Genomic DNA, 26,471 nt, shown 5'->3' with positions numbered 1-26,471 from the left:
TTCAAGACATCATAAGAATTTTCTTTACTATAAATTTCTCTGTAACGCTTTTATTTAGGGAAATTTATTAATAATTTGTACAACTTCCAACAATTATGATATAAGGTTTACCCGTATATGTTTTAGTACATGTTATAAGTTCCAATTACAATCTACATTTACAATATATATTTCCAGCAGAATTATTTTGTATAAATTCTACATTTCCCAGAGTGTAATGGAAATAATTTAGAGAAAAAATGTCGATTCCAATTGATGATTTATAAAGAATTTTTACGAAATATTTATGTCGAAATTTCGGGAAATTTACCAACATTGATATATGTATGTATGTATATTTTGTTGCAATGTTTAATAATAAACAAACCCTTATTTATTTTAGAAAACTGTACAAAAGGAATTAGCTGTAGACCTTTTTATAGAATATTTTTGTTGTCAATGGACGTTAGATAACTGCAGCATTAACTTTAGGCTTAAATATCAATAATTAAACAATAATGTTAATCGGCAGTATCCATTCACAGTTGACCGAACTGTGAAACGAATTATAACTGAACCTTAGAGGAACGTTGGCGTTGGAATATTGAGTCGATCTTCGAAAAGACATCACTGGACTTTCTGGCAGCATCAACTTTGAAGTGCAATCCTCTGAAGCCATAGTAGTCAACCAATGGTTTAGTTTGTTTGTGGTATGACTCAAGGCGTTTTTTCAGTGCCTCGGCGTTGTCGTCGCTTCGTCGGATCAAAGGTTCGCCAGTAATCTATAGAAATATTATTGTTTAGATAATTATTCCAAGTGCTTATGTGTGTATATATTAATGTTTGTTATAACATACATCATCTTTCATTGGCTGCTTGGGGGGAGCAAACTCTTCGTGATAAGACCTTCCGCTTGCTTGATGAATTAGACGTCCTGTAATTCGTCTAACTAGCAAATTGTCATCAATGGAGAATTCGACAACAGCATCCAAATTAGTTTTCCTCTTGTCAAGTAATGTATCGAGCTGTAGTATAAATGGTATAAATTCAATAACATTTCCCTCTCAATAAATGTGCAGAAATTACCTTTTGAGCTTGCACAACGGTCCTTGGGAAACCGTCCAAAAGAAAACCATTTTTGCATTCTGGTTTATCCAAATTCGAATCAATCATATTGACCACTAGTTCATCGGATACCAATTTTCCCTCGTCCATGACTTTCTTGAGCTCGGCGCCTAGCTTGGATCCGGAGGAAATCTCAGCTCGAAGCATGTCGCCCGTAGAGAGATGGCAGACGCAAAACTTCTCCTTTAACAGAGGCGCCTAAATGGTAAGACGACATAGTTATTAATAAATGATTGAATTAAATTAAATGGTTTTAAATAAAATAACCTCCAACAAAGTGGTCTGCGTTTACATGCATACAGCTTGTGTATGTAGAACGTGTCTACATGTGTTTGTGTGTCAATACATACACCATAGAAAGGAAAGCGTGGCTATTTATTTATACATACTGTTTCTGTGAGTACGTATGTATGTTTGCTCAAACTCTATAAATATTGCGTAAGGGATCAGGCCACTTTATTACTTGATATCAAATACGCATATATCTATATCTATGTGTATAATTATTTGATTGACTTATGTAATACTTATTAATCTCACCTGCGTCCCCTTTCCTGAGCCGGGTGGACCCAAAAGAATGGCGTTGATTCCAATGTTTTCGGATTCATATCGCTCAACTGGAACTGCTGCGGTTGGTGCCATTGTACATTTGTCTGTATTACTGTTATAAAATATAAATTGTTGCGCTTAAATTTAATTCATAACTTCTACTAATATACTTCTGATAACAAACTAACGCGATTGACCGAAAGTCTGAAGGTTAAATAAAACAGCCATCGATGGTACTATCGATACATCGATGGTTTTGTGTTTTTATAAAACATCGATGTTTGGCCGGCACTATCGGTTTTAAATTCCTCTGGTGTTCATACTTTTGAAAGTCGTCGAATCAATGATTCTGATTTGAAATCGTTCTGGAAATACAGTCTGAACCAGCAAGGATTATACTTACTAGTTGCTTAATTTAATGCGTTAATGTATTCGCTTCAAAATGTTGTCTGGGTTAGCCAGAATGATGGGGCTAGATGGCGATAATTTTAATCGATATATTCCACGTTTACCGACTTTACGAAAATTTCAAAAAAGCACAGGAAAGCAAAAATGCAGTTTGATATAGTGGTGCAAGGTTTCACAGCTTTCTGCATTTAAATTGAATTGAACTAAATTTGCCGTAGATTACTAAACAAAAGCAAAATTCAATAGCCATGATAAGAATGTTAAAGTTTAATGTTTTTTAAATTATATATTTAAATTGCTGAAATTACCGAATAAAAGTTTGTGGCACCACGGTTAAACTTTGGTATAAATCAGGTACTTTGCAAAATACTGAGCAATCCATATCTGTTGAAGAACAAAATATCAGAATATGTATGTATTTGTGCATATGTGTTAGCTTTGTTTAAGTCTATATGCCATTAACTTTTCCAATCTTTTGATTACATTTTCCTAATTTTCGTGGTTAAATGCTAAAAATATTATTTAATTAAAATGTACCCCTAATTTAATAAAATCATTTTGTTAGACTCAATTTCCTTTTCATCATTAAACAAAATGATGTGAAATTTAGATCAGAGAAACATTTGTAACTAACTTGAGCTTAATTCAATAAAAACTTAAATGGTCTTTGGTATCTTTGAAAATATTCATATTTTACTTCCGCACAAACATACACACACATATGTATTTACATATCTATTTACATATGTTGCCATTCAAAGGATAAAACTATTAGAAAACAAAAGGGTCGACGGTCGAACTGTCAACAATTGCAATAAGTCAATTTGACAATTTTAATCGTGGCATTTTGTTATATTCATCATTTAAAAAAAAAAAAATAAACGATTGTTAGCACATCTTTACTGACACCAGATTATTTAGTGCTTTGCCAAATGGATGTTTCTCTGTAAGTATATATGCCAAATATTTTATATCTAGCAAAGAATTAACAAACATAGATACATATAGTATGTATGTATGTATGTATAACTTTGTGTGTAAGTAGGTACATACATATATAAAAACATTTCTCGTACGCAAGTGGTGACTATGAATTTTTAGAATGGATGTATGTATGTATGTACATTTATACATATGTATGTATGTATGTAGTTTCAGTGTATTTTTGCACAAACTACTGTACATATGCTGATACATACTAGATGCATGTGCATTATTTTTAAAATGTGCAACGACTTTTCGAGGGAAGCTTTTGTTGTGATCAAAAAATATCGATCAGTACACTTTATTCAGTTGAACAGTTGGCGGGATGCAGTCAAAATAGGCGGAACGTGCGTGCGCTTGCGGATTCCTTAACGACATCGTTGGTGCGAAAAATAAAAAGGAAAACCTTATTTCAATTGTAACCAGCAGCTCGAAAATATTTATAAATGCTTTTCAAATTCGTGCATACATATATATAAATATATTCATCTTGTGTAGTGATGCTGTCGCGGCATACATAATAGTAAAAATTCGGAAAAAAGAACCTTTTGAATCGGTAAAAGTAATACGTTATGCAATGCTGTGCATATAAAAATACACATCACAGTGTTAAGTGCATTACTTAGTGGCCTATATAATGCTATATAGTATATAAATACATATATAATATATAGCGTGTAATACACATACATATGGATTAAATACCTCTCGTTGTGGATCAAACCCAAAACTTGATTAGTGCCGGAACAATGGATAAAGTAAGTCATATATGTTTATAAATAGTTTTACTTGCATATCTGTATGTATGTATTTACACAGACCAAAGTATGTATTTACTTAAATATAATTTCGCCAAGTGGTATATATATATTTTTATAAAAAGTCTCCCCATCTAATCAATTCTTTCTTTCTCTCATTCTGTTATCTATTGCCACACATCTATGCTTTTGTTTTTTCTAATATTTACAATAAGCGTCTAGCCAAATTGGCATAATTAGGGACTTACAAATGATACTTTATGTTGCCTTTATTTTTGTAATATTTTTCAATATAATTTATAATATTCATAATTTAATTATTAAAACAAACAAGAAAAATAGTTCTTTTCCTAAAACAAATTACCAATTATTGTGGGAAGTACTTACATCTAAAAACCAAAACCAAAAAAAAACAAAATCTCTTTCATCAATCAATCGATTATAAAGAAAAGCGGAAGCGGAAAGCCGTGTGCATAATGTCAGCTGGTCTAGACAAGTGGACATGTCTATATTGACTCATATCAAATAGAATATAGTATGTATATGTGTATACGTATGTGGTATTCTATAGTATTTCTTATTTTTATTTACATTTAAATATAGCGAATTTCAGACCAAATAAGGCGTCTAAATATGCAAAGAATATAAAAGTTATAAATATTATCACTGAAAATTCAGAATTAATACATAGATCGTTAATTTTGTAAGAGGAAATTATGGTTACAATTTGATCGCTTTACCAGTTTGTGAAATAAGCAAAGCAAAATGTTTTTGGAGAAGTAAATATGCCTTTGTTCATTTTGATATTCCACACATTGTTCATATATAATATACGATGCTAATCTGAACTTTGACGAAATATAAAGTAAAATCTATTCTCAATTATTCTATATAGATCCTATAAAACAATACAATACAATACAAAGTGTGTTCCCTATAAATTATGACACATTTTTTTTTAACTTAAAGCTTGACTATTTGAAATTTGAATATATAGAGCAAAAAAAATTTTGTTATTAAAATAAATTTTAAATTTAGCGAAAAGTTTTACTCTTCTTACAGCCAAGTAATTTACTACTAAAGTCCCGAAAAACTAAAAAAAAAAAATTACAAGCCGCAGGTTCCGTGGAAAGTTTTAGCTCTAGTAGTTTAAAAATAGATGCAATTGTTTGGTTGGCAGACTAACATCGTTATCATAGATTTATTGTGGGGGCTGAGATTTTTCGGTACATTAGTTGGTAATTAGTTTTTGGCCATCCTTTAAACAAATGGCTTTTCTAAATATAAAAATTGTTTGTCTCATTGCGACATGTACAAAGGTATATAATTAAAACAATTTGACACTTTTACAGGTTTTGGATATAGTCTTCGTGAGTCAAGACTATAAGGCTCAAATAAGTGAATCTGATGAAATAAGTGTTTCCCGTGGCGATTTGGTCGAACTCATAAGCACAAAAGATAGTGGAAAACCAAGGTAAGAGGCATTTACGATCTTACACCGAATCTAAGCAATTTAGTTGTCAAAATTATTAATACCATAATTTTAAAATCGCCAAGCATACATTTATCTTATGTATATTCTTAAGGATATATTAACTAACTGCTTTTATTGCTTTTGCAGATGCTTTATTCGAATGTTTGACAGCGGGGAAGCCCCCAAAGAGGGATGGGTGCCCACAGAAATTTTGGAGTTTAGCCCAAACTCTCATGCCCTAAATGGTAAAGAAAATGGAGATGCAGAATTTAGAAAAAGGTAAAGTTTTTGTTTTTTTAATTATCAATTTTCGAAAAGTAAATCTTAAGTGATTTAAGTCTTAATTATTTTGACATGGCCCAACCTTTCTTCCAATTAACAAAATAATTTTCCCCAGCCACTTTGTGTCCATAATTGTCACTCTTAAACAATTTATTCAGAAAAAAGTGCCAAAAACATTCGCTAACTCAAAGGGATATCAATCATATATTTAGAAAAACTAAAAGTGGGAAAAATAACACACACAGAGAAAGTATGGTGAAAGGAACTAAAAAGGCGAAAGAAGAGGGAGAGAAAGAGAGATTAAAAAACAATGTGAATTATGAAGAACAAAAGAAGATAAAAATACAGAGAAAGAGAGAGAGAGCGAAAGAGAAAAGAGAAAAAAACAGCAATGAGAAAGCGATAAAACAAGAGACATTAAAAGAGCTGAAGATAGCCGGAGAGAGAGCGAGAGTGAGAAAGAGAGAGAAAGAAAGAAACAAAGAGAAAGTAATTTAAAGAGAACAAGAGTGAGAATTAGACAAGTTCAAGCATCTATCACCTTGATGATTTTGCGGAAAGGTGCCAATGATCTTTATCGTTTATCAGTGCATCACAAAATTTTGAAATTTATTTTTAAATTGCTAACCTCATTTCTATGATCTTTCTATATTTATTTATGTTGTGCGGATGAAACAAATTTGTATAAAAGCCTTACCCATTTTAATTAATTTATATTATCACTGGTTTTTGATATAATTAATCTCTATTCTGTTTAGAACAATTCTCCGAGAGTTGGTTGAAACCGAAGAGGAATTCTCCAGGGACTTGCAATATGTAGTAGACAATTACATAAAAGCCGTGGATAAGCCAATTGTCCCAAGATCAATCAGGGACAATAAAGATGTAATTTTTTGCAATTTCCTACAAATAGCAGAATTTCATAACATGTACGCCAAAAAAATTGATTAAATTTAAAAGTCCCTGCAATGTAATTTCCATATTTAAGGGTACTGAAGGAGGGCTTGAAATGCTACAGCAATCAACCGAATATGGTGGCCAAAACATTTCTTCGACTGGAACGAGACTTTGATAAGCATGTGAAATATTGCCAAAATGAGCCATTGGCGCAAGAATTTCTAACTTCCAATGTTGAGTCCAGAACATATTTTCAAGTAAGTTGTTAATTGTTTACAATATAAAATTTAAAAGCACATACCTTCTATGTATATATGTAGAATCAAACTAAAATTTAATACAAATATTTTTACAAAACTGATCATCTATAATTAGTCATTGAATATGAAATTCATTTTTGTTTACACACTCAACCCCCATACACTTTTGAAGCAAACTTTTCACTGAATTGGCACGGAAGTGGATTGATCTGTTTGCTGTTCTTATCCACTGGACAAAAATTTATTAACATATTATAATTTTGTGTAAAGAAATTGATATAATTCTTTTACTTGTTCCTTAAGCAAAAGTCATAATATTACTCAGCATTTCCATCGAATCTTCCAGAGACAACATAATTTTTCAATAAATTCTTATTCCCTAGATCCACTTATTCAGAAATTTACAATAAAAATAATTTATTTTATATCGGAAATGCTACAAAAGCAAGACGATGTTTTCTCTTCTGTGTCTTCTGAAAGATATTTGAAATGAGATAATAATGATAACTAAGACTTAAAGGAAACTAAACATGAAACTAAAACAAGAATTTTTATTCAGCGTTTAGATTCGGGAAGATTTATCTATTTCAGGGGACTTTGTACACTCAAATTTAGAACGGTTCCATCGTATTGAAAGTTAAAACCGCCTTAATGTATGCAACACTTATCTATGTTTATTCTTCATGGCCACTTGGAACAAACTATTAGAAACTAAAAGGGCTTGATAGAATATATTATGTAAGACAATTTAATGTCTGATGAGTTAGTTTTAATTATCAAACTCTCAATATAATTAAACTGTTAATGTAGCAGCGACATTTGAATATGATACACAGCAATTTCATTGAATTCTAGCTGAAGTGAATTAATTTTTCGCAGTGCAATTGTTTAAATATTTACGAATATTATGCGTGTGAGTATTTCCGTTTATATTTTTGGCTAGACGCTTTTTGGTTTTAAAGCTTTTGTACTATTTCAGTTTCTTGCGAGTAGTGTTGGCGGTCGTGTCGTGCTAATTGTTTCCTACGTGGCCGAGTTTCCTTTACTTTAGGTACTAGCTAACTTCATAAATGAGGTCCTACACACACACACAAACATACACACAAAATACATAAATGTGAAATGATCTGGAATACCAGTTACTCCTAAACAAACGTCATTGATAATTTGTGCCATAAATGTATTACTTTTTATTTATAAATAAATTAAACGTTTGGCAGTTCGAAATTCATTATTCGTATTAAATTCGTGGCGAAGATTCTCAAAAATCACATTTTCCCAAAGCAAATTGGGGTTTTCAACAACTTGCGCGATTTTCCAGTTATGCAACATTATTTATTCAAAAAAATTTTACTGTGTTCTGTGATATTTTTAAAGAATTTTTTTTTTTTTTTAATACATACACACATGTACATATATATGTATGTAAATGAGAAAACTTTTTCATTAGTGTATATGTATGCGTATACAGGTTTGACCTCACCGATCATCATACTTATATTCGTATCTATATTTATTTATATGTATGAGCATATATTTGGATCACTATTACTGATTGATGTTTATGAAAATGAACTTGCCGTTTTAATTTACTAAATTATAAGTACAAAAAACATATACACAGACACGAAGATAATTATTTATTTTGTTAAAAATAGATCGGTAGAAAACTATTTGGATCCCCACATAATATTCATTTCAAAATCGTACTAATTACACTTGATATAGTATGTATGTATTTTATACTTACATGCAATTGGTAAATTTAATGAAATGAAAAATGCTATAGTTATGTTCATGTATATCTGAGTCTTAATTTAGTTAAACTACATTGAAAATTGCACGACAAAGATGAGATGTAGATATATGCATATGTACATATGTACATTCATATATCCAAACATATATATGTATTCCGTGTGTATATACGAAAATATCTATATGGGCCCACACAGATTAGAGAATTCTCTTTCAATATAGACACACACATATGCAGATTTGCAACAAGTGATAAATTTTTTCAAACATAGTTCCAAAAATAACCTATCTCAAGAGAGCAATAGAGAAATGTTTTGGCTGCGGCTATACATATTAATGAATGTACAGTGTGTAGGAGGAGTACATAGGCGAGTGCGAATTGAATAGGATTCGACCTTAATATACAGGCTAATTGAATATAAATAAATATATATAAAATGCAATTTAAAATTATAAACTTATACATATAAAATTTTGTCTGTTTAAAACCTCCAGAATTTGGTATAACTTCGCTACAGTTTTTGTGTGTGTGTTTTTTTTATGTACACTTCAAAGTTCATGGTCAAGTGAGCTATATAAACAATTCTTGACCTTAAAAACTTTCCATATATTTTGTGCATTAGAGAATAATTGAATATTTAAAGTGTTGTGTGATGTACTTGACAGAGAATGAAACGGTGTAATTATTTGTATTTGTATATTTTTTTGTTTTGTTTTCAGGAACTTTCCAGAATCCTTGGAGACGATAAAACACTTTCTGAACATCTGAAACTTCCCATCCAAAGAATAAACGATTATCAACTTCTGTTCAAGGTTTGGAGAGTCATGTATATCTCTGATAATACATATATAGAAGAACTATCTGTTTTCTAATGTGCTTAATGTACAGCTTAGCAAACGACATGCGGGTTTATCATGACACAAACTCCATACATACAATAAACTTATATTTCACTTACAATTAGTCGTCCATCACATACGAATTCACGAATATACGAAGACACACCATATTAGTAGATCATGCTTAAATGCTAAAAATAATTTTCAATAATTTTACTTCGCAGGATTTTATAAAATACTCACAGAGCTTGAAAGAAAACGTTAGAGATTTGGAAAAGGCTTTAGAATTAATGCTTAGTGTGCCATGCAGAGCATATGACAACAGATTTATTTCTAGCATTGAGGGATTTCGCGGTAATATCTATAAATTGGGGCGTCTATTGCTCCACGATTGGTGCACGGTAATTGATAAGGATGGCAAGTCACATGATCGCTATTGCTTCTTATTTAAATCGAGAATTTTAATAACCAAAGTTCGCAAAATATCTGAAAGTAGATCGATATTTATTTTACAAAATATCGTTAAGCTTCCCCTCTGTAATATTGAGGAACGTTTAGACAGCAAGCAAATCCATTTATCTTTGAAAACAGTCGACGATAGCTCATTTTTGCCCTGTGATATTAGGCCACACGGCGAGGGAGCTCATCTCGTTTGGCACAGAGAGATCTGTTCACATATTGGCCAAGACGTCACATTGCAAGAGCATAATGCAGATGATCTGAAAATCGATTCTACGCAGGTTGCCACAGAAAGCGAACTTATTCTCCATCTTCCACAAAAGGCTGAGGCCCATGACTCAAGCTCAAGTGTACGCCCCTCCGATGTGGCTGAGAATTACTTCCTAAGCAAAGAAACTAAAGAGCGCCTCCAGTTGGAGCATCAAGAGTTGCTTAAATTTGAGCAAGAGTCCATAGAACTTTACAAGAAACAACAAAACCAACAAAATATTTCCACATCAGTTAAAACCATTCAAACTGCTACAACTTCCACTTCGCAAGCCAAGTCCATTTCGGAAGTTCAAACTATCAAATCTGAAGATAAGACGAAAGAATCGATTTCGAAATTATCAGAGGTTAAGCAACAATCGGCGACTGTTGCTCAAAATATTACAAAATCTGCAATAAAATCAGAGACAAATATCGAAAAGAGTGAATCACCGGTGATTAGTCAAAAAACCATCTCCGCTGTTGAATCGGCGAATATAGGACAAAATATTTCGCAAACTCAACCAATAATCGCTGAAAAATCGATTACCGAAATCGAAACGGTGACTGTCGCCCAGAATATTTCGAAATCGGCTGTAAAGTCAGAGACAATCGTCGAAATTCAATCAGAAACCGTTTCCAACGTAAAAGCAGTAACGCCTTCTGAGTCTTCCATTCAAATCGTAGAAGAAACATCAATAAAGCCAACTGAAACTGAATCAGCTATTGTAGAGGAAATCATCTCAAAAGAGGATAGTCGACCAATCGAATTAGGGACAGAAACAGAATCAGCTGGTAAGAACGCTGACGACTTGAAAATTAATCCAACGATTCCGAAAATTGAAATACACCGCCCTGTAGAAACCGATAACAATAACGAACTCATCATAACCAAACATAAACCGATCGAGCTTACAGATATCGTTGGCTACAACGAATCCCTTAAGGACAGCGATAATAACGAACATAATAATACGAACTCCCAAACTCATCGGGGATATGCTACTAATATAACTGATTCTGCTTCATTAACTCATTGGAATAATACACTTGCCAATATCGCATCCAATCGAAATGGGGCTGCCTATTTTGCACCAGGACAAGGTCCTCCGCCTCCACCATTACCCCCGCACTTTGTGCGAATGCCTGGCTTCTTTCAACCGCTTCCGCTTGTATCATATGAGACAACCATTGAAATACTAATTGTTAAGGCGCGTCCACCCTCACCGCCTCCTCCACCGCCACCAACAATAAAACGTGTTCTAGTCCATACTGAGAGTCTAGAGCAAAAAACACAAAATTTCTTTGAGGGCATCTATGATGTGTCCAGTTCGGATACATCGCTACGCAATGCAAAGCAAAAAATACGCAGCATTAAGAATACGGTTTTGAAATCAACGGATTCTACGAAATATGCTCAAGATACTGTACAGAAAGCGAAAGCTCGCGATTTCCTACATATTTTTAACCCTCCCATTAAAAAGAAAAGGCCCATTTACGAGATTGTTGAGGAGCCATTAAACATTTATGAGCTTGAAGGTGAATATACTGAGTCTATTGCTGACGATTTCAGAGAGCCAAGTGCAGATTTTGAAGTCCGGGGCCAAAGCGTTGGCGGTATGGATGATTACTATTCCGGCTATTCCGTGGCATCTAAACGGCGTTATGAAAGTAAGTTTCAGGATAACTGATCTAACAATTTCAAAAAAAGAAGTTTGTAACCGTCATCGTCAACGTTCCTGATCGAACAATCGTGTTGAAGGGTCGTACATCGTTAAATGTATTCCAATGTCCAAAACGTACACCAAGTACTATATTTTATTTGCATTTTTGGGTGAAATCCTCCAGCAATATCTGTGTATGCATCCCCTGTGTAGAGTGGAAAATATTTTTGTGTGAACTTGTATGTAACTTTAACACACTTCAGTCAGACAGACTCAGTCGTATATACATACTACTTATAAATAAAAACACAGCCTGTGTCTCTCAACTCCTATTGTTTATAATATATATACCTACATACATATATTCTCAGATACATATCCTCCATATACACATAAAGCTTATCAATTAACTTCCAATTCGTATCTCCAAATTGTTTCCACTAAACATGTGTTTATTATGTTTTTAGAAAAATTGGACCGAATTTGGCATTTAATGTGACGAAATTATATACGAAATTTTTTTAGTTTGTGCCTGTTTTTTCAATCGATGTTAAAATAATCATTATATTTTTATTACATCCCAATCTCTACTCTCCCCTCAAACGTAAAGCAAGTTCCAGAACAAGGGACTATGATAGAGGAACCTCATACGACAGCACTGTAGAAAGGCAATATGGCACTAGTTCAAGACGTGAACGCAGTGCAGTAGACAGGATCGAAGCCCGTTCATCTCTCCTGGCTACAGGACGAACTGAGAGTCGTGAAGAAAGTCGCGCCGAGAGCCGTGCCTCATATTCAGCTGCCGAGTCCCGTGCTGGCATTCGTTCATCTTCTCGTCTTCTTGAGGAACAACCTTTGCGTTCGGTGGACAAGCCCGTTGTGGTCAAAATGATGAAGAGTGTCCAAGTGGAGCGTAAGTATTACAAAATATACCTTAATTTTGGCATTTTTACGAAAGTTTTTGCACATCTCTTGTAGCTGGTGAGGCGGCCCATTTTGAAATTCAATTTAAGGAAAAACCTGGCCTGGTTACCTGGTTAAAGGATAACAAGCCTTTGGATGATCGTTTGGCTGATCGAATTACCCAAACAAGTGCACCAATGAATTCGTACCGTTTGGATATTAAGAATTGCAGGTAGAGTCAAGTGTCAAGAGTCAAGAGTCAAATTTGATTAAATGTTCTGATTTTATTGCAGTGAGACCGATGCTGGAACCTATACTGTACGTGCCCAATCCGCATCGGAAACGACAACTTTGTCGGCTCAACTTGCTGTTGGTCAAGGTATTATATAACAAAAAATAAGTACAGGAATTGGAATTAATATAGAAATTTATATTTATTATAGCATCGGGTTACGATGAGAGCAAAACCAATGTTGCACCAGCCTTCTTGGTTAGTTTGAAGAATGCGGAAATGATCGAGAGTACTCTATTCCGTTTCATGGTCAAGATTACGGGTGATCCCAAGCCAAGGGTGAAATTGTGAGTAACGAAAGAGAGCCACACTTAACATATCCACGGAATAACAATAATATTTACATTATAGCTACAAGGATGAAAAGGAAATTCTTGAAACTAACGATCGGATTCAAATTATCAGAGACAAGGACTATTTGGGATTCTATGAGTTGGTAATCGCTGAAGTGCACAAGGATGACAGTGGCACTTACTCCTGTAAGGCTATCAATAAGCACGGCGAGGCTAGTTGTGAGGCTATTGCAACTACTGTGGGTAAGGATAACTATTTCAATCTGGTAGCCATCGCTCTTCACAAATGTATTTACCCCTACGATCTTTAGAGGACAAAAATCCTTTTGGTGCCTTAAGTGGTCAAATTTTGCCCGCTGGCGAAAAGCCAATATTTTCGTGGAAGCGAAATGGAGAGGAATTTGATCCGGAAGAGCGTTTCAAGGTCCTTTTCGGAGAGGATGAGGATTCATTGGCTCTGGTCTTCCAACATGTCAAGCCCGAAGATGCGGGAATTTACACATGTGTTGCTCAAACATCTACCGGAAATATTTCATGTAGTGCTGAATTATCGGTCCAGGGTGCTATTCAGACATTGAACCGAGAGCCAGAGAAGCCCACTCTTATCATAGAGCATCGTGAGGCTAATGCTAGTATTGGCGGTTCAGCGATTTTGGAACTCCAATGCAAAGGTTTCCCCAAGCCAGCTGTGCTTGTCAAGCATGACGGAGAAGTCATTCAGGTGGATGATCGTCATAAGTTCATGTACGAGGATGAAGAGAGCATGTCCCTGGTCATTAAGAATGTCAAAACTGAAGATGCCGGCGCCTACACTATTGAAGCTGTGAACGAGTTGGGACAGGATGAGTCTACAATTAACTTGGTTGTTCAAGGTACTTTAAATTCTTTTTGCCGATTGTTGTTTTTTTTATTTACTATATTTCATTCGATTCCAGCTCCTCCGAAGATAAAGAAAATCAAAGATATCACTTGCATGGCAGAGGAGACCGTGAAAATAGAAATCGAGGTTGAGGGTTTCCCCCAGCCCACAGTCAATGTGACAAGAGATGGCAAAGATGTGACCAAGGAGAGTAACATTAAAATTGCTTCAAGCTCCATTGGAAAGAGCGTTGAAAAAGTGGTTGTTGAAATTTCGAAAATTCAACTTTCACAAGCTGGAAACTACTCAATTCGGGCCACAAACGATCTGAGCCAAACCTCGGAATACTGGAATTGCACAGTCAAATCGAAGCCAGTGATCGTAAAACATTTCGAAAGTGAATACATTCACGGCGAGAAGGAAAATGTTCAGATCACGGTACGAATTGATGCATTCCCCGAGGCGACCCTGACATGGTATCACGATGAAACTGAAATTAAATTAATCGATTCTAAATATAGTGTCAGTTCGGATGGCAACGCCTACACCTTGAAGATCACTGGTGCCACTCGCGTGGATGCTGGTAAATACTCGGTCAAGGCAAAGAACGAGCATGGCTCGGCGACCAGTGAAACGCAGGTGCTTATCAAATGTACACCTGAGTTCACAAAGAAACTGAAGAACATTACTGTTGCTGAGGGCGAATGCAATGTGGAGCTTGTGGTAGGTGTCGATGCCTATCCACGTCCTCATGCCAAGTGGTATATCGATGGCATCGAAATTGATGAGAAGCGGAACGATTTCCGTCGTGTCGAGGAGGGCAATGACTTCAAATTGATCCTGAATGAAGCGGCAACTAATATGCAAGGCAATTACTGTTGCAAGATAATGAACGATTATGGCAAATTGGAGGACAACTGCATCTTAACCGTTAACTGTAAGTAGGCCAAATCAAATTGTTACTTTACTACCTAAACATAACATTTTTTTGATATTAATAGGTAAGCCTAAAATAAGACGAGGTCTTAAAAATGTGGAAGTTAAGGAAGGAAGTCAATTTACATTGGAAGTCGAAGTGTATAGCGAACCAGAAGCTAAAATCAAATGGTATAAAGATAATTTTACTTTTTCCACACCGTTTGGAATTACTTTAAAAACTTGGTTTTCTCTTTTCTTCACGATTTAGGTTCAAGGATGGTCATGAAATTTACGAAGATGCTCGCATTAAAATTTCGCGAGACTCTCAACGCATTGAGAACTACTATTTGACTTTGAATCTGGCTAAAACTGAAGACGCAGGCACCTATGAGGTGAAAGCTGCCAATTTCATTGGAGAAACTACATCAACTTGCAAAGTTGTTGTTTTAAGTAAGTATTATTTATGGATTAACTAAGACCTATTATATTAAGTCGTCGATAAACTCGGGAGTCGAGTTTTGAGTACAAATACATTCTGGATATGGGCAGGATCTGCGATATTTATTTACAATTACATACTTTTTTTTACTATATTGAATCAACAATTCCAAAATTTATTCAAACACACAAATTTCGATACAGCAAGCGACACTTTATCTCTGGAACAAACAGTTACAAAAACATTGATTGCGACCACAGAACAACCCGAAGAAGGGGGTAAAAAACAAATTTTCAATATCTCGAACTCGATAAATAACACTTTTAACCACTTAATATCAAATATACGTGTAACGTATTACTGCATGATGTGACAATATTTCAAATAGGAGATATTACTTCGACTCAAATCCAAACTTATTCCAATAATTATACCACTGAGTCGGAATAATGGTTTCTCCTATTAAATCCAGATCTGGATTGCACTGTACAAATGAATGGCAAACACAAAACTAAACATATAGATATAAATAAAATATGACTACTAACAAAATGCTCTAATGTGATCTAGAGGGTAACAAAATTTACCTTCATGTATATATATATATAAAGAAAACAACGTGTAAATATATATGTAGGGTTTTCTATAATGAAATCTTACTTTAATTACTTGCATGTACGCTAATGTGCTAAAAGAAGAGGTATCTAAAATGTACACATTTTAGGCATGTATGTATATATAGTTCAAACATGCATACATATATAAAATATAGGGGAAAGAGACTAATTTTAGATCTGTGACTAAGTCTGTGCACATCAAACAATGCACATATGTGAGAATCTACCTCCCTCTTTTGAGCCATCAATTGCATTTCTAATGCGATCTAATAAAATGTTGACTTTTATTAGGAGGGCGTTAAATAAAACTGTGAATTACTTTTACGTATAAATATATATTTTGATTCTTAAACGAGAAAAAATGCTAACTTGGACTACTCCAAAATTAATATAACCTTATAGTGCTGGTCATTTCAAATTCTATAATTGCTTCAATACATTTCCTTTTCAAAATATTTTTTTATATTATGAGAAATCTCTCATTTTAATCATTTTTTTATATTTCTAACGAGGTGTTTCTCAATAAAGTAGGTTTTTCGATGAATGGTTTCTATGACAGCTACATATATGTATGTTATTGCGGTTTGATCCGTCGAAACTTGATCAAACTTGATCTCAATTAGCTTTATAGCTTTCTTAACTACCAAGATTTATTCCAGTAGCTTTATAATTGAGGGCTTGAAGATACGTACCGCCGGTGATCAAAAATATATATAGTCTATGGGGTCTCCTTCTCGTCTCCTTCTCTGCGTTACAAGCATCTAACTAAAATTGTAGTCCCCTTGACAAGGGTATGAATCTTCTTAAAATCTGAAAATCTTATTAAATGATTGATATACCCTTGCAGAGGATTTCATTTAATTGATCAGTGTCTATCTTTCAGTTTCCAAGCATACTTTTTTCTCAATCTTAGAAAAATTGTTCAGAAAGTTAATATCTAAGATAAGGAGCACATTTGTCGGCATAGTACCGATCGGACAAGTAAGAAAGATATTGTCGGAAAATTGAATGCTAACTATTATGTGGTCCTTTTGGCTATTGAATCATCTGTGCATTTTATATATGCGCATATGTAATTAAGATATATCGGAATAGTTTTGGTATAATGAAAACATATGCCTGAAATCGGTTTATGCTGTAAAACTTACGGGACATAAATCTTACTGCACGTTGCTTTTGCGCAAAGTCAACATAAATATTGTGAAATGAATGAACTAACTAACATATTTCTCAAATACATACACATATCGTATTACAAAACAAATGAAAATTAAATTTTGTTGTACTGAATCGATTATGTGGAGCATCTTGTGCATCCTTGTTTGCCTGGGCTGATACTATGCTGATGTAAATATGCAGCAATGGATGACAATTCTTAAGGATCAACTAAATCAGAGGTGTCCCCAAAACTCTTTTAGTCCCATAACTAAGTAAATTACACTGCATATAAAGGGATATGGTTTGGAGACATATTGAAAAACATATCCGTTTTCCTAGGGGATTTTTTAGTTATAAAGAGTTTTTGAAGACACCTCTGTTAAATAAGTAAAATCAAAATACATTTTAGTTCATAGATCACTAACAGATTTCTCTTTATAGCTGTGCCGGAAATCGTTCACGTTGATGTCTTCCAACAACACAGCTTTGAGAGCTTGCCACTCCGATATGAAGTCATCGCAAAGGGTATTCCTAAGCCGGAAGCCATTTGGTATCACGATGGCAAAGAGATTAAGCCCGACAAACATACAGCGATTTCTGTGGACGGGGTCTGTATACGATATATCAGAACCAGTGATCACTTAAATTCAACTTATGCCTCAATTAATAGGATCATTACAAGCTAGAGGTGGAGTCATTGGACATGGTGGACGCTGGCGAATATAAGGTGGTACTGCAGAATAAATGCGGAGAAAAGTCGCATCAAGGAGAGCTTGAGCTCATGGGTAAACTAGAAATTGAAAAGAAATTTTCATTTCATTTATTCTAATTGCCACAATTTCCTAATGCAGGCATCGCTGACTACAGGAAACCAATATTAACCTCTGGATCCGGACTTAAGGACATTAAAGTCAACAAAGGTGATAAGGTCTCTGAACCAATCATCTTTACAGCTGATCCTGCTCCTGAAATTGTCTGCCTTAAGGATGGACATCCGGTTAAGGAAAGTGATGCAGCCAAATTGAAAATTGATGTTAAGGATCTTGATCATGGCCTGAAGCAATATGCTTGCGCATTAAATATATTGAAAGGTATCGCTAACAGATACAGAAACTTCTAAATACATAGATAAAAACAATTGATTATTTAATTTTAGCTGATATTAAGGATTCCGGTCGCTATGAAGTAACAGCGAAAAACAAACACGGAGAACTTGATACAATCGGTTGGATTGATGTTCTAGCCAAGCCAGAAATTACAGGACTCGAGGATCATAAATGCCTGCCCGGCGACTCAGTATGCTTTGAGGCCTTGGTACTGGCCAATCCCAAACCTAAGGTCACCTGGACCAGAGGCAATGAAAACCTCTGCAATAATGAGAACTGTGAGGTTATCGCTGACGTTGATGGCGATAAATACAGACTTGTCTTCCAGTCGGTATCTCCAAGTGAGGATGGCAAATACACAATTACTGCTGTAAACAGCGAAGGAAGATCCAGTGTGGACTTCCACCTTAATGTGCTTGGTAGGTGACCATTAATTTGATTTACTTTAGTTTGTTACTCATTGATTGCACATCATTCCAGTCGAAAAGCCAACATTTATAGTTCATCCAGAGGATCAAAGTATTCACGATTATAGAGCTGTCAATACTAAGGTGCTTGTTCATGGTGTCCCATTGCCCACGATTGAGTGGCTAAGAGACGATAAGCCAATTGACTATGATACTGTCATTAAGCCTTCGAAGCAGAAACTGTACAGCACTGAATCGAAGAAAGTGTCATCTGATCAAGTTGAATCTCAATTTGAAATCAAGGCATTCAGGGAAGCTGATGTGGGAACGGTGAGTTAATTTTCTATATGCTTAAATTGGTTTATTATAATATTCTTCTTATGTAGTACACTTGTGTTGCCAAAAACGAAATTGGAGTGACCAAAGCTCCATTTAAATTGGCACTACAATCGTTGGCACCCAGCTTTGTAAAAAAACTGGACAATGCCCTTGATGTTCTTCAGGGAGAACCCCTGGTACTGGAATGTACCGTCGATGGTAGTCCTTTGCCCACAGTTCAATGGTTTAAGGACGGCGATGAAGTTAAACCCAGTGAGAGGTAACTTTTTTTCATTCGCATATGCAGGAGAAGTATTCTAAATGCTTAAAATTTCAGTGTGAAGACATCCACCACTCCGGAGGGACTTGTTAAGCTAGAGATTAATAACTGCCAACCCAATGATTCCGGTGCCTACAAATTGGTCATCTCAAATCCTCATGGCGAAAAGGTGGCTCTCTGCGCAGTAGCCGTGAAACGTAAGTCATCCAAATATCATTTAAAATATTGTCTAATGAATTTGTCTTCTTCTGTACTTTGCAGCTGAGGAACTTCAGCCCACATTCATTAAGCCGATTGAGAATGTTCTTGTCACCATTGGACAGCCTTTGAAAATTGAGGCCCAGGTCACTGGTTTCCCGGCTCCTGAGATTAAGTGGTACAAGGATGGTATGCTTCTGCGTCCAAGTCCTGAATTGAACTTTATCAATAATCCTAATGGTCAGATTGGATTGAGGTAACTTTTCGTAACTTTCGGAAATATTTCAAGTGCATTATATTATCTTTATCTTTGCATTTTGCAGCATTGATGCCGCTCAACCTCAAGATGCGGGTGTCTATAAGTGCGTTATAGCCAATAAGGGTGGCGAAGTAGAGGGTACATCCAAGGTACAAGTCGTGCCGAAGGAGTCGAAACCAGCATTTATAGCTGAACTACAGGATGCTTCAAGTGTCGAAGGTTTCCCGGTTAAACTGGATATCAAGGTCGATGGACATCCAAAGCCAAAACTTCAATGGTTCCACAACGGGCACGAAATTTTACCAGAGGCCCAACATTTTGCTATTGTAGAAAATCCAGATAAGAGTACAAGTCTTATTATTGAAAAAACTGTTCCCGGCGATTCTGGACTGTATGAAGTAATAGCACAGAATTCCGAAGGAACAACCGCATCGAAGGCGAAATTGTATGTTGCTCCAAAAGCAGACGAAGCATCGGCAGAAGAAGCACCACAGTTTGTGTCAGCGCTGCGGGATGTGAACGCCGACGAAGGACAAGAGCTAGTACTGTCAGCTCCCTTCATTGCCAATCCCATGCCTGAGGTTATCTGGTCTAAAGATGGAGTACCACTATCTCCAAGCGAACGTTTACTAATGACTTGCGATGGTAAACACATCGGTCTGAATATTAAACCTGCCGAAACAGCCGATTCTGGTAGCTACACGTGTCTATTGGCTAATCCCCTGGGAGAGGACACATCTTCGTGCAACGCAAATGTTAGAAAAGTGTACAAGCCGCCAGTATTTACCCAAAAGATTTCAGATCAACAGCAAGTATTCGGAAATAATGCCAAGATTCCAGTTACAGTCTCTGGTGTTCCTTATCCGGAACTAACATGGTACTTCAATGATAAACCAATCAATCCATCCGAGAAATATGACTTCAAGAATGACGGAGATCATCATTTGCTCATTATCAATAATTGTGACAAGGCTGATCAGGGTGTTTATAAATGCATTGCCAGCAACAAGGAGGGTAAAGATATAACTCAAGGCAAATTGGATATTGTGAATGAAATGTAAGTTGAAACATTATATTCTCTGACCTATTATTTGATTGGTAATTTTGCATTGTATTCCAGCAAAAAGCATTCCCGATCTGAGCCACCAGTGTTCCTTAAGAAGATCGGAGATTGTGATGTCTATGAGGGTATGGCTGCTAAATTCACTGCCTGTGCAACAGGATATCCAGAACCAGAAGTGGAATGGTTCAAGAATGACAAAAAGCTATTCCCGTCCGATAGATTCTTAATTGATATTGAACCAAATGGTCTCTTGCGGCTAACCATTAAAAATGTGACGGAGTATGATGTGGGCCGTTATTCCTGCCGCATTTATAATCCTTATGGAGACGACATATGCCATGCTGAGCTATTCTATGATAGTAAGTAGAATCATTTTCACAAAGGGATCAAATCTCACAATGTTGGTGCTTGTCCCTCTACACAGCTTTGGATAGTCAGCAACGACCCCTGGGTGATCAGTACACAGATTTTAAGAAATACAAAAAGTCTGGTGCTCCTCCACCATTATCAGAAGGTCCTATCATATCCCGTATGACAGACCGCCGCTTGCGTTTGTCTTGGAAGCCGTCAGTACCACTATCTCCACGCTATCCTGTCACATATCAAGTATGTTTTTTCAATCACATTTGCACTGAATGTATGTATTTAAAATGCACTTGAAACTGGTTACAGCTTGAAATGATGGACTTGCCCGAAGGAGAGTGGCGTACCATTAGAACTGGAATACGCAGCTGTGCATGTGACATGAAGAACTTGGAACCATTTAGAGATTATAGATTTAGAATTCGTGTAGAAAACAAATTTGGTGTTAGCGATCCAAGTCCATATACTCAAACCTACAGGTAACATGACAACAAAAATAATTTGAATGCTGACTAAAACTTTTTCATGTTGCAATAATTTCAGGCAAAAACTTGTACCGGAGCCACCAAAATCGTATACTTATCTGCCTCCTGGCACTGACTTTAGACCAGAGACATCACCCTATTTCCCCAAGGACTTTGATATCGAGCGTCCGCCTCATGATGGATTGGCCCAGGCACCACAGTAAATCTATTTGTCTCTTAATGGATGACAATTTATTAATTTCCTGCTTTTTTTTTCTGTGCCAATGTTAGATTCTTGCTACGCGAAAATGATCTTAGCTATGGAGTGAAAGGACACAATGCAGAGCTGATGTGGTTTGTTTACGGCTATCCAAAACCGAAAATGACTTATTATTTCAACGATATGCAAATCGAATCTGGTGGTAGATTTGATCATAGTTACACCAGAAATGGACAAGCTACTCTATTTGTTAACAAGTAAGTTTGAAATGGAAAATCTAACACCCTAAGGGAATACATTTGGATAAATGCCAACTTTCTAGAATGCTTGATCGAGATGTTGGATGGTATGAGGCAGTTGCTACCAATGAACATGGTGAGGCCAGGCAGAGAGTTCGTCTTGAAATAGCAGAGCATCCTAGATTCTTGAAGCGACCGGATGAAACCTTCATTATGTCCCGTAAGAATGGACGTATTGAAGCTAGAATCACGGGAATTCCATTGCCAGAAGTGCAATGGTACAAGGACTGGAAGCCATTGGCAGACTCTACTCGCATTAAGGTAAATTTCCCAGAAGTTTTCTTAAAAACCTATTGACATCTTTCTTATCGATTCTCTTAGATCAACTCTTTCGACCCTGATGTATATATTCTTTCTATCCATGATTCAATAATCAAAGATGGAGGTTTATATTCCATTAGCGCAAGAAATATTGCAGGCTCTATCAGCACTTCGGTAACAGTGCACATTGAGGAGAACGAAGATCAATACATTTACAAGACCTACGGAAGACACCCATATGTCCGTTCGAAACAATTGCGGTACGAGGATAAATATGATATTGGCGATGAACTTGGCCGCGGAACTCAGGGTATCACTTATCATGCAGTGGAACGTTCCACCGGCGATAATTACGCCGCCAAGATCATGTATGGCAGACCAGAGCTGCGACCATTCATGTTGAACGAACTGGAAATGATGAACACATTCAATCACAAGCACCTGATCCGACCATACGATGCCTACGACACTGATCGCAGCGTTACCCTAATTATGGAACTGGCAGCTGGTGGGGAATTGGTTAAAGATAATTTACTAAGACGCGATTATTACACTGAAAGAGATATTGCTGGCTATATCCAGCAAACATTGTGGGGCCTAGAGCATATGCATGAAATGGGAGTGGGTCATATGGGATTAACGGTGAGTACAGATAGCCTAAATAGAGTATTTCTTATTTTAATCTTGATCATTTTATATTTACAGATCAAGGACTTGCTTATTTCAATTGTCGGAGGCGATCACATTAAGGTATCGGACTTTGGCCTATCACGAAAGATAAACAAGCACAATTTGTCTACACTGGATTATGGAATGCCCGAATTCGTTTCGCCTGAGGTTGTGAACAAGGAAGGTGTCAACTACTCCCATGATATGTGGTCTCTTGGTTTGATCACTTATGTCCTACTCAGTGGTCACAATCCCTTCCAAGGAGCTGATGATAGAGAGACATTGACCAAGATTCGCGAAGGTCGCTGGGACTTTAAGGATGAATTGTGGACTCACATCTCTGATGATGGTCGTGACTTTATTAGTCGTCTGCTGCTTTATAGCCCAGAAGAGCGAATGGATGTTAAGACAGCATTGAAGCATCCCTGGTTCTTTATGCTCGATCGCCAAGTGACTGATCATGACTATCAAATTGGAACAGATCGTCTGAGACACTACTATGATCACTTCAGGGACTGGTATGCCAATGCTTCGTGCAAGAACTATTTCCGTCGTCGTCGTCTCAGTGGATGTTTCCAACATCCCTCCAAAATGGTGTATCCCCCCGGACACATCTACACACCGGAAGCAACTCCTGAACCCTTACCCGAACCAAGGATCCGTGCAAAACGTGAAGAGGTTGTATCCAAATATTTGCATCCTGACTATGAGTTGGGTCTGATTCAATCGGAGAGCCAGTAAGTATCATAAGAACGCTGAACTTAAAACCCACCAAAGTCACACTCTTTTCCATTGCTAGTTACCAGTATGGCCCAGATACATATTTGTTACAACTACGTGATGTTAACTTCCCGGTGAGATTGCGTGAATATATGAAGGTAGCCCATAGGCGATCGCCATCATTTGCCCTAAACGATTCTGTTGATTGGTCGGTAAGTATACCAAAACATTGATTAATTTCTGTCCAGTTTTCTAAACACAATTTAATCCGTGACAGTTGCCTGTGATTCGTGAACGTCGTCGCTTCACCGATATCATGGATGAGGAAATTGACGATGAACGGACACGTAGTCGCATCAGCACTTATGCAGCCAATGATTCGTATTCGATTAGACGTCTGCGTACGGAACTTGGACCACGTTTGGATGAATACACTGAAGCCGATGCTATGATCGAAAGTCAACGCGATGGTTATCCACCATTCTTCCGAGAGAAGCCACAAACTATTGCCATCACTGAGAATCAGCCGGCGCATATTCATTGCTTCGCAGTCGGTGATCCTAAACCTTGTGTGCAGTGGTTCAAGAATGACATGGTGCTCTCTGAGAGTAAGAGAATTAAAATAACATACGATGAGGATGGACGCTCTATTTTGCGTTTCGAGCCGGCGGTTCACTTTGATATTGGTGTCTACAAAGCAGTGGCCAGGAACAAGGTCGGACAAACTGTGACCAGATGCCGCATAGTGGTTGCCACTCTACCAGATGCTCCAGATTCTCCTGAGATTTCTGCTTATAGTGGCACTGAAATCTTACTTAGATGGAAACAACCACGGGATGATGGTCATTCTACGGTCTTGTGCTACAGTCTTCAATATAAGATGGTCAATTGTGATGCATGGACAACAGTTGCCGATAATATCGATCACGAGTTCTATCTATTGCATGATTTGCAGCCAAACACAAACTATCACTTCAGGCTTGCCTCTAGAAATCGTATCGGTTGGAGTGAAATGGGAATTCCTGTGAGCGGCTCAACAGTTGCCGGCGATGCTCCCAAAATTCACATTACAAAGGCCATGAAGCATTTACAACAGCTAACAGAGAATGGCCAAGAAGTCATCCCCGAAGAAGAACGTGTCCATACCGACTACCATTGCGAGCGGGAACCACCAAATTGGGTAACCGACTCATCTGTTAGCGATAAATACAGTTTCATCTCGGAAATTGCACGCGGTGAATTCAGCACCATTGTAAAGGGAATACAGAAATCTACGGACACAGTCGTTGTAGCCAAAATCCTTGAAGTTACGGATGAAAATGAAGACTCCGTAGTGGCGGAATTCGATAACTTCAAAACACTGCGACATGAACGCATACCTGCACTTTTTGCAGCCTACAAACCCCTGAATGTGCCAATTGCTATATTCATTATGGAAAAACTACAAGGAGCCGATGTCCTTACGTACTTTAGCAGTCGCCACGAGTACTCTGAGCAAATGGTGGCTTCTGTCATTACACAACTATTGGATGCCCTACAATATTTGCACTGGCGTGGATACTGCCATCTTAACATACAGCCTGATAATGTTGTTATGGCTTCTGTCCGGTCGATTCAGGTTAAATTGGTCGATTTCGGGGCAGCAAAGAAGGTCAACAAGCTGGGCGTAAAAGTGAACCCATGCGGCCTACTCGACTTCCAACCCCCGGAGATGATCAATGAAGAGCCGGTTGTCCCTCAGAGTGACATTTGGTCTCTGGGTGTACTCACCTATTTGCTATTGTCGGGAAGCAGCCCATTCCGAGGATCGGACGAATATGAAACCAAGCAGAATATTTCCTTTGCCAGATATAGATTTGAAAATCTCTATAAGGAAGTCACTCCAGAGGCAACTCGTTTCATTATGCTTCTATTCAAGCGTCATCCAACGTAAGAACTTATCCTCCACATACACTACAGTAAAATTTAATTGTTTTTATTCTCGATTTCAGAAAACGACCATACACTGAGGATTGCTTAGAACATAGATGGTTGATGTCCTCCGACTATATGGTTAGAAAACGTGAGCGTGCCATATTCCTTGGAAGTCGTCTGAAGGTAACCAATCTTTACAATTAACTTTAATCTAAACTTAAATTTCCTCGTTTTAATGCCAACAGCCCTTCAGCGATGAATACCATGATCAGAAAAATGCAACGGCCACATCATCCAAGGTTCTTAACTCGGTTGGCGGTGGACCAACACCCACTCAACTACTTCGATCGAATAGCATTCAAGAGGAATTGCTCACAACATTTTAGTTAAATAACTTGAAAGTACATAGATAGCGAAAAAAAAAAATGTTGTTTTTATTTCTTGTATATATGGATTTGGTTGAACAAAATAAACAAAATGTTATATGAGAAATGCGTCACCAACAGAAAAGTCCACATTCTCATACTATGCATAAATACATATTTCACCATATACATGGAAAGACCATGCTGTTGTTTAATTATTTTCTTATAAATTCACTATATATAAGAGAAGGATTTATCTTAAATGCATGGAAATCGTTAATTCACTCAAATTTAAGGTTGATCATTGCCAAGTTTATTTTGGCGCGCTAATATTTGAATAATAATGTTGTCACATGCGCGTATACGTAATAAAATGCAGCATCTCTATGGAAAAGTTTCACCA

At 36.6% G+C, this 26,471-nt stretch overlaps 2 protein-coding genes and 1 pseudogene across 3 annotated transcripts; 1 reads left to right on the top strand and 2 right to left on the bottom strand.

The window, feature by feature from the left end:
* Positions 1-325: 325 nt before the first annotated feature.
* On the bottom strand, positions 326-1,872 carry LOC6640169 (adenylate kinase). Its single transcript, XM_002063450.4, has 4 exons — positions 1,645-1,872; positions 1,066-1,302; positions 837-1,004; positions 326-761 (listed from the first exon to the last, which is right to left on the bottom strand). The coding sequence occupies exons 1-4, from the start codon at positions 1,744-1,746 to the stop codon at positions 546-548; spliced, it is 723 nt and encodes a 240-aa protein (XP_002063486.1). The 5' UTR covers positions 1,747-1,872; the 3' UTR covers positions 326-545.
* Positions 1,873-6,297: 4,425 nt separating this feature from the next.
* Positions 6,298-6,638, bottom strand: LOC124459990 (annotated as a pseudogene).
* A 2,920-nt stretch (positions 6,639-9,558) lies between these two features.
* On the top strand, positions 9,559-26,195 carry LOC6640170 (obscurin). 2 transcript variants are annotated; one of them, XM_023182051.2, is made up of 32 exons: positions 9,559-11,690; positions 12,294-12,596; positions 12,662-12,818; positions 12,880-12,965; positions 13,030-13,165; positions 13,230-13,414; positions 13,483-14,043; positions 14,107-14,967; positions 15,032-15,137; positions 15,217-15,398; positions 15,591-15,665; positions 17,604-17,770; positions 17,833-17,947; positions 18,014-18,253; positions 18,319-18,687; positions 18,749-19,005; positions 19,062-19,273; positions 19,331-19,470; positions 19,535-19,727; positions 19,795-20,787; positions 20,851-21,152; positions 21,218-21,399; positions 21,466-21,635; positions 21,700-21,840; positions 21,912-22,097; positions 22,163-22,400; positions 22,461-23,042; positions 23,106-23,806; positions 23,869-24,001; positions 24,067-25,718; positions 25,781-25,886; positions 25,949-26,195. In XM_023182051.2, the coding sequence occupies exons 1-32, from the start codon at positions 9,605-9,607 to the stop codon at positions 26,087-26,089; spliced, it is 11,958 nt and encodes a 3,985-aa protein (XP_023037819.2). In that variant the 5' UTR covers positions 9,559-9,604; the 3' UTR covers positions 26,090-26,195. The 2 variants fall into 2 exon arrangements, with proteins under 2 accessions (XP_023037819.2, XP_023037821.2); XM_023182053.2 differs by lacking the exon at positions 15,591-15,665.
* The last annotated feature ends 276 nt before the right edge of the window (positions 26,196-26,471 follow it).

Source organism: Drosophila willistoni (genome assembly GCF_018902025.1).
Source record: "Drosophila willistoni isolate 14030-0811.24 chromosome 2L unlocalized genomic scaffold, UCI_dwil_1.1 Seg196, whole genome shotgun sequence".
Lineage (NCBI taxonomy): Eukaryota > Metazoa > Arthropoda > Insecta > Diptera > Drosophilidae > Drosophila > Drosophila willistoni.
The sequence above is the reverse complement of the archived record's forward strand: the minus strand, read 5'-3'. Positions and strand labels throughout refer to the sequence as shown.

Excerpts from the sequence above, each read along its gene's own strand:
- LOC6640169 (XM_002063450.4), bottom strand. The coding sequence starts at position 1,746 with ATGGCACCAACCGCAGCAGTTCCAGTTGAGCGATATGAATCCGAAAAC. Across the intron at positions 1,303-1,644 it reads GCTCAGGAAAGGGGACGCAG|GCGCCTCTGTTAAAGGAGAA; the intron begins GTGAGATTAATA and ends CTTACCATTTAG. Across the intron at positions 1,005-1,065 it reads CCGTTGTGCAAGCTCAAAAG|CTCGATACATTACTTGACAA; the intron begins GTAATTTCTGCA and ends TTTATACTACAG.
- LOC6640170 (XM_023182051.2), top strand. The coding sequence starts at position 9,605 with ATGCTTAGTGTGCCATGCAGAGCATATGACAACAGATTTATTTCTAGC. Across the intron at positions 19,006-19,061 it reads GGGAAGCTGATGTGGGAACG|TACACTTGTGTTGCCAAAAA; the intron begins GTGAGTTAATTT and ends CTTCTTATGTAG. Across the intron at positions 19,274-19,330 it reads GAAGTTAAACCCAGTGAGAG|TGTGAAGACATCCACCACTC; the intron begins GTAACTTTTTTT and ends TTAAAATTTCAG.